This window comes from Rhea americana, unplaced genomic scaffold, assembly GCF_003343005.1.
Source record: "Rhea americana isolate MKP2758 unplaced genomic scaffold, rheAme1 scaffold_54, whole genome shotgun sequence".
Lineage (NCBI taxonomy): Eukaryota > Metazoa > Chordata > Aves > Rheiformes > Rheidae > Rhea > Rhea americana.
The window spans coordinates 3,681,182-3,690,053 of record NW_028186690.1 but is presented as its reverse complement, the minus strand read 5'-3'; the positions used below and the strand labels follow the sequence as shown (position 1 = coordinate 3,690,053).

At 37.1% G+C, this 8,872-nt stretch overlaps 1 protein-coding gene across 1 annotated transcript in view; it reads right to left on the bottom strand.

The window, feature by feature from the left end:
- Nucleotides 1–6,444: 6,444 nt before the first annotated feature.
- The window catches only part of ZNF277 (zinc finger protein 277), a 54,138-nt gene continuing 51,710 nt past the window's right edge, over nt 6,445–8,872 (bottom strand). Inside the window, exons 10-12 of the mRNA XM_085318522.1 lie at nt 8,593–8,635; nt 7,847–8,021; nt 6,445–6,793 (exon numbers count right to left, since the gene is read on the bottom strand). Of these exons, the coding sequence (XP_085174648.1) occupies nt 6,601–6,793; nt 7,847–8,021; nt 8,593–8,635 (411 nt within the window). The 3' untranslated portion in view covers nt 6,445–6,600. The remainder of the gene's footprint in view (nt 6,794–7,846; nt 8,022–8,592; nt 8,636–8,872) is intronic.

The following is an 8,872-nucleotide window of genomic DNA, read 5'->3' as shown; positions in this document are numbered from 1 at the left end:
RGAGACTAAAATGATTTTCTACCTGTTCCAGAACATGGCTATACTGCATCATTTGGTGATTTTTTTTCCTTACAGAAAATTGTTCTTTCCTAGTATGAAATAGAAGACTGAAATCAGAGGATCTGCTACCTAAATCTGTTTGGTACTTAGAAACCTCAAGTGATGGCAAATAATTTTCTGAAATCTGATTTGGAAGATAACTCGCCTTTTAAAACATGCTATTCTTTAAATGTTTAACTTTTGTTTTCTTAGGGGGATGTCCCCCTAAAATTAAGTTTCTTTCTGAATGAGTAAATATTTTCACTGTGATCTAAGGACCTTTTAAACTAAATACAAAAACTTGAGTAACACAGATAAGCTGTAATCATAGACTGGAATCCTGTTTATTTGTGACATTTTTATTTGGTAGCTATTATCACACAAACACCAGCTTGCTGTTTCCCTGTGTCCCTGAGGCACAGTGAATTAACAGTGTTTGCCTAAGGATGCATAGTAGTCCACTGTCTATAAAAATACAGGAGCCCTGCGTTGCCACATGTTCATGATCCCTCTTCCTAAATGCTAACCTCTGTCCTTGCTTATTTGCTCTTTGTTTCATCTCAAACCAAAATCTCATGCAGCACAGGGAATTTATTAAAATGGATCAAATATTTGTGAAGACTCACCGTGATATTTCTGTAAATGGTATCAAGGCAGGTATGCACCATAAAATAACACACCAACCAAAACAGAATGGGAAATTTGAAGCTAAGACCACCTAAAGGTTAAAGCAGTGCTCAAATCTGTAAAGCTGTGGCAGACAGTTTACCCCCACAGATTCTCTCTAATGAGTAGTCAGGGGTTCCTAAATCACTTATTGCTATAGTGTTCTGGTATTTCCAGAAAGCATAGAAATGAAAAATAGGTTTCCTAACACTCAGTGGAGCTTTGCCACTAATTATTCTGATGGATTTCACTGCATCCTGTGTACGAGATCACGAAGACGTGATACAATAACATACTGTACAACTGTCTGAATGGTGGAAATTTTGAAGTATTTTTTGATACTAAAGAAACACATTTTTAGTTTACTGATGCTCAGGTGCAGAATACTTCACAGTCATACTACAGGGCTACCACTAGCACTTTCAGGACTCTCAGTGGTGGTAGAGAGGAAGAATTGGGGTTTCTGGAATGTCTCTTACCAGATTAACGATAACACAGCATGGATATCTGCATGAGATGCTGCAGGAGTGCAAGAGCCTAATCGTGCGTGAGCACATTGGAGTGTTAAGTRCAGATAAAAAACAGTATGTTTTTACTTCCCATAACGAGGCTCCTTGTACTTTATTTGCAATATAGCTAGATAYATGACTCGTGAAAAGAACTAGCACCTGAAAATATTAAAACTGTAATTAGTAATGACTAATATCTGGCTTAGGTTTCACACCTAACAGCAGCAGTCCTAGCCTGAATTCACACCTAAGGCCTTGTGGTGTTTTGTTTTCCTTTATTTATGTCAATGCTGCAACAGAAAGGGTCACACTTCAGCAGGGGTCTTTGTGTCCTATTTTTGTACAGTTACAAACTCCTTGCAAAGGCACCCACAGGGAATACCTGCTATTTTTAGTGTTATCTGATGCTTTCTTTGTGCTGAGTTAGCACCAGGACTGTTATAATTTACATCAAGAGTCAGGTTAAATTAATCACCATGAACAACAGCTCATTTTTTGGGATGTCATTCTAAAGTCATTACATGCCATTGTAATAGTGCTTATTGGTCTCAATTTCATTGCATCGTGCCTTCTAAATACTGGAAATAAAAAATGATAGATCCTTCCCCAAAATGCATATAAGCCAAAAAATACTGGGAGATGAATGAACCCCCCCCCAGGATTTGGTTAGAAATGGAGGAGTGGGATAGTCGCATTTTAGTCATCTTCCTCAGTAAAATCATTGCACTTCTATTGTCTTTTTTGCCCATATTCAGTCTCAGGAGGCACTTCTGAGACAAAAATACAGACACATTTGCTCAAGGGAAACAAAGATGTTGTAAGCTGTCTCTGGGTACTTCTCCAGCKTCTTGCTTCCTCCTGTTTTAAATACATTTACTTAATAGCTGCATGTATTTGAGATTCCTTCAATCAAGGGAGCACCTATCTAATATGTATATTATGGTGCTCTTTTGCTGCTGCTTTTTAGTGGTTTGTACACTCAGATCCATGACAATAAATTAACCTACGACCTTATGTGCCTAAAGGAAATAAATTTTCCTCCTGTCCCAACAGCTGTTGTGAGAATAGAGAGAKAGAGACTAAATGACTAGCTTCAGATATTTTCAGTGTAGCTTTCAAAGCTTGTTCTCCTTTTGTGGAATTTTCATCTGACCCATGTAGGTGTCCACCTTTGGATTAAATAAATTCTGTAACACTAAGGTGGGATTCAGCTCTAAAGTAATAGAACTAAGTTTAGGAGTCCAGATGTAGATGAACAAATGTAAAAAAAGGTGCCTAAGTTCTCATAATAGTTAATGCAGCCTGAAAGAGAGATTTAGTCACTAGCCAAAGGTGCTGGCTTTGTATCATCCGATGCTGTCTGAGATGTTCCAGGATATCCGAAATTTTTATGTACAGCTGACAGAACTGACATAGGATCTTGAAGAGATCAGCATCCTCCTGGAACAGCACCTGGAGGCCACAATACCTGCAGGCATCTAAAATGACACTAGACATCTATCGTTAAGGAACTGAATAAAGTCTTACGTGTTTACAGTGASCTGAATGTCTCTCTAGAACCCATAGGGTATATTGATTAGATTGCCATTGATTATATACTCATATGTAATCATCCACATACCAACACCATTTGGTTCCTGAATGGTAAACTAGATGGGGAGAACTGTGTTCCAAGAACATTTTTGGTAGGAAAATGTTTTCATTTCTATCTATGTAAAGACGACTGATGCTAAATAGAATCTTCTCTTGTAAATATCCTAAACTCCCCTGCTTTTAATATGGAGAGAGTGAATTTATTATGGATGTAAAGTATGGGTAATAGGGTAACCTAAACTGCATCTTCATGAGCAAGGATTTAGGAAAAAGAAGATGTGAAAATCAAGTTCAAAAAGGTGCTAGAACTTTGCTGCTGCTCAGTGGCAGTAGATGGTAGATGTTCCTGAGGACTGTAATATTCCCAGTCCACTGTCCACTCTGGACTTGCATTCAAGCACGGATACTGAGAATCTTGGAATTGTACTTTTGTTCACAATTCAGTTTCTTGTTTCAGATTTAGGTCAACCGAACTACTTTGTAAATTGGGAGAAAGAGATATAATATACTCTTATTATACATATATATTCACCAGTACAAATCTAACCACACTTCAGAAGAAGTGATGCAACTGACAGATGGCAAGTAGAGAGGTATTTCAGAGGCTTACTTCAGTATTTCGACTTTAGTTACCATTTAGCCAGCTGAGAGCAGCCACTGACACTTCTTTCACAGTATGCCAGACAAATGTAATACAGAAACTGAAAACAGTAAGTGTTTTAAATGAAAATCAACAGTCATCAACTCTGTAAACCAGATTAAGTCTGCACAGAATTGTCAGAATAAATTGTGTGTGGAAGAGAATCAAAGATGTCACTAAGGTATTTGCAACAAAGGCAGGAGAAATTACTGGTCTCCAGGACACAAGCCTTTTTCCCCTTTTGGTCCAGGAACTTCTAAAACAAGAGCTTTAGCTCTTGGGAGTGTGTACACGTGGTTGAGGTATTCAGTCCAGGCTCTGAGTAAACTTTGTGGTAAGACATGCGTGTAGAACTTAAAATAATGTAGCTTGTTTTATACCAATTAGCATCTCTCATTCTCCTAAACTGAGTCTATCAGGAGCAGTTTGCCAATACCAACCCTGTCTGTTCCATGATTTATGGCAGAACTATTTATGTACTATTTCCAAAAAATATTCTTTTGTTAAAAGTACAATATTCGGTCATATAATAGCTGAACCTGCATATTGTCTTGCAGTCATGACTGCATCCCCTATTTGGTAGCATGGAGATTACTTCAGCTTTAAAATAGTCACTGATACTGGCTGTGCATTAGTTGMAGACAAAAACGCCTGGGGAAAAATGTGGCCATTACAGAGATAAATACAATATGTTATAGAAAATTCTCTAATTAGAAGCAGCATTGTGCTAAATTAAGATGCTCAATTTTTACTCTAAAAAGTACCCCAACTTTGTTTGTGAACATACTGAGAATTTAAACCTACCTGCTGTTAATACTCTGAGTAACAAGATCAACTCTAACCTGATTCCTTGTGTTCCATGTATTTTCAGTGAACTGAAAATARTATACTGCTATGTATTTTTTCTAGCTATCTTCTCCTCTTTACTCAAAAAAGACAAGCCACTCATATTATTTATAAAAATCCTCTGAAGATATTCTCTTAATTCAACACTGACAAATTGTTATTTCAAATTTCAACTAKAATCAGGAACAGCAGCCATTTCATATTGCTGATATTAACATTCTTTACTTCATTTTGCAGAGATTTGAGTGACTCAGCATCACATTCCTCCTGATTAGGAAATATTTTGCAATTTCACTTCATGATATTTCAATAAAATTCTCATCTTCCCCTTAATGTGCCCTTCTGAGACAGGCCTGCTATAAAACACATGAATGTGCTGCTGATTTAGCCACACTCTCCTGCTGATTTTTTTCTATTGCTCAACACACCCTTATCATTAATATAAACTCCACTAACTTTTACTCCCATCTCAGCTGAGAATCTGACTGAAAAAGCAAGGAGTTGAATCAATTTCTAATTTAGGAATAAAAGTAACTGCTTAGGAAGAAAACTATTTGAGATAAAAATCCACACCAACAGCCCTTTACTTCATGAAATTGTAAAACTTACAAATGCAAAAATACGACTATAGCTCATTTAAGATGGTCAGATGTTATGTTATAAAATATTGGGGCTGTTCCTCCTGAATTTTTGTAACAGTTTAATCCAAGCCAATGCAGAACACATGACTAAACCTGTACTCTTCTTGTGGCTGTATTCTGAGCACCTGCCGAACCACTTCTATCCCATTTCATCTTGACAAAGTCAGAAATGGCTTCTGTGTCTGCTTCACTATGCACGTAGGGGGATGGTCTGTCTTTCTCAGTACATTTCTGGCATCCTGTTGTTTTAGCTTACTTTTAGGAAACCTGGGCCCAAAAGAAAATAAGATAGGAGAAGCAAAGAGATGTGCTACTCGGTGGTAGGTCATGCCATGTGAGGGAAGGTTCAATAAAAACATAAAGAGATTGATGTAGATACATTGCAGGGTGAATTTGGTTGGGTACGGAAACTTGTCAGAACATGGGTAAAGACCTCAGCTTTAGCCCCTGCTCCCAGGAACTTGTGTAGATTTCTCAATCACCCTATAATGAAAAACAATTCTTATTGACAGCGATCTCTTCCAGTTAAAGAGAACTGTGCAAAGGCAAAGCTGTGGCTTTGAATCTTCTCTGGCACTGAATTCCTACACTGTGGGCAAGAGAGCTAAAAAAAAAAAAAAAAAAGTGCTACCAGATTTGAAAGTAATTACTGATATTATGGAAAGATAAATATGAACTCGGGGACTACTTCTTCAATAAAATCTCTGAGGAGAAATAGAGGCAGGAAAAATCTAGTTTGTGTCATTCTAGCAGGACTCTGCTCTTAACTGCTTTGCCCTATCAAGATTGAGATGTTTCTGGACATGCTGAAGACCTTTTGCGTCTTGGAGAACTTTAAAGTTAAATACTGAAGTATATACGGCAACTTTAAGAAACACTTGAATTGAGATTTTAAAAATCTTAATTTGGACCTAGTTGTCTTAATTCTCCTTTCCTGGATCTCAGTCCAAAAAATGCCTATGATCTTACTTATGCCTATAATCACACAAGAAGTCTGCTTTAAATTCTTTGGATCTTTGGCGCAATCGAGACTGCAATTATTCCTATGCTTTTTTATGCTTCAAATCTGGAGCGTTCCATGCAGTCAAATATGGGCCAAATAGAGCTTGACTGATGTTGCTGAGCCAGTTTTCAGAACAGGCACCATACAGCTTATATACTGATGGTGAACAATAGAGACATACGGATCCATTTTCACTTTGAAGAAGGTCTAAAGTCAAAAATAGCAAAATTTGCTTTATGTCACAAACCAAGAATTGAATTCAGGTTCTTTTCCATATGCTCTCTAACAGCAATAACAATGAGTCTCACTCATTTGCTCATATATCAAAACATGTTGTCTCTATTACTCATGCCTTGCACAAGATGTCCTTAAATACAACTCTGATTCTACGAAGGAAAAAAACAGAAAACCTATTTGTAAGTAACACCAAAATTATTGTGAGAACTAGCAGAAAATCCAGAACTGAATTTTAAAATGAAGCAAGAACTTAAGGGAAAATAAATTAAAAATGTTTACATATGATTTTTATTTATCATTCCCATTCATGTACTATTTGCCCAGTCATAACATTTATGAGCTAAACCATATTCATACATTTGTAAAAGAATGTATTTTTTTGTCTTGAAGGTGAAGCATTCAAAGATCAGTGACTGTAACTCAAGGTCAAAATCTCTCCCGACTTTTTTTCTCTTCATACAGGAGCTGATTTAAAACACTGCTCTGTTTAAGAGCCTTTAGATTAGATGTATCTTCACTTACAACAGGGATATCTTCACTAGGGTCCTCAGCTATCAGATCTTCACTGTCTGACAGTGTGCACAGGAGTGTATCGTTTTCATAGGTTGGAAAATAATACCTGAAAATAACAAGATTCAACAGAACAGAATATTACTACATGTCACATGTTTTGTCTCAAAGAGGCTGAGCACATTTTATGAGATTAGATTTAAAAAAGGAAAAAGAAAGTCTGGTTCCCTAGGTTGATAGTAATCAGTATGCCGAAAAAAACAAACTAGCGCATACATCTTGAAATAGTCTTACTGAAAAAAGAAGAGATGGAAACAGACAGGTCCTTCCCCCTATTTGCTTATTACTGTCAAAGCGGAGGCTACAGGACCAGATTCATCCAACATCAAATGCTGAACTGAGATGTTTAAGTTAGGACATTGGTTGCCTTGTGCTCTGCTGCCTATGAAGACATCTAGAACTATTCAGCCTACTTAAAATCTGAATCATAGTGTCTTGTGACACTCTTCATTTGCCATGGAGAAAACCAACGGTGAACAACATTTTGATACCTAAAGTTAGGTAGATGTTATGGGTACATTCATGCTAGTAAGTGGTGCGGTGCAAAGGGGTTCAGTTTGATTCTCTGACTATACATCTACAATGTATCTTTACTAGCAATGAAATATGCCCATCCCAGGCACGAACTGCATCTGTGTAGACAGTTAACAGCTGGAAGATCTTGTGCCTGCAAGTGCTGCATTYGAGATGGCATGGCAGTACGAAGTACACCTTCAACTTTGGTTCCATCTAGAGAGAAAGTGCTCTGAGTGCATCTGTTATGCCTTTCACTGCACAGCATGACTGTAAATATAGGAAAAAGGCAAATTTGCACAAGAAACTCCTCTAGCGTATCAACTTGCTAATGCAGACTCAACTTATGAGGACATTACGTATTGGATGTAACTGGAAAAGCAGTATCCATGCTCCTTTAAACTTCTGAAAATACAGTGATTTCTACTTCTGAGTAGCTTTGAGACCATTTACTACTTCATCTGGGCCACTGGAATCACTGGGGAGCTCTGGGTACTTCAAGACTGGCAAAATCCAGAACTTTCAGGTTAATGCTTTAAAGATGATATCAAGTAGCAGTATAAATGCTGGAAGACACGTTAGCCCTTACTGTGGTTGATCCCATGTAGACCTGTCTGGCAGGAATGTAACATGTTTGGTCTCTTCCATATGACTTATCAATTCTGTTTTAGATTGAAATTTCTCCTGGCAATTGTAACAACGACAATGATGGATCTCTCTTCTGATGAAATTCACTAGTTTTACTTGCTGATAAAAATTCAGCCCTAGGAGAGATGGTAGAAAACAAGCACTTTACAAATGCTTTCTTGGATTAGGTATAAAAGTATATTTCTGTAACTTAACAAATTAACTGAACAAATGCTTTTTTTCCCAGCTGCAGGAGAATTAGCCCTTCTTTTAACTTAAAAATCAGAATTGCTTTTCTTCCTTTCACTCTATAGCAGAAAACAAACACTGGCCAAACACAACTTAGAGCAGCACCTTCTAAGTCAGAAGCAAGTCTTAATAGGCATCATCATAATAACAGTAATAGGAACACTTATTATTACAGGGCACTAGCAGAAGGGCTTGGGACACAAAGTGGGTAAAAAGTATTCTGTGAAAAAATACAATGGTTCAGAGGAAAATAGCACACATCCTTGGCACCAACAACAGTTTCAGTAAAATAAAGTGTCCTTTGGCTTCCTTTGTCAACTGGCACAAACAGTTTCCATAATGGAAAAGTTAAATCTCTGGACAAAAATCAAATCGATACAGTTGTTTTGCAGTATTCTTATGATGCGGTTTTCTCCATRCTAGTGGCAAATGCTGAACATTACAGTATATATTACTTACCATGCTCGGACTTTATTTTAAGAAAGTCAAATCCATGTGATTTCTAGAGGGAAAAAAAAGCAAAGAAAAAAAACCCACTTATCACTACTAGTATTCCAAGTAAAAACTGCTCGAATTTTTATGGAATGACACTGACACATGCATACACACATGCAAATACAACTACATGAAACAAACCCYGATAAGTTTTGTTTCATTGGAGACTTTCATATATGGTTAAACAGCCATTCTCCAGTTAAATAGTTTATTAAAACTGGAACAGATTCTAAACATCAAATGT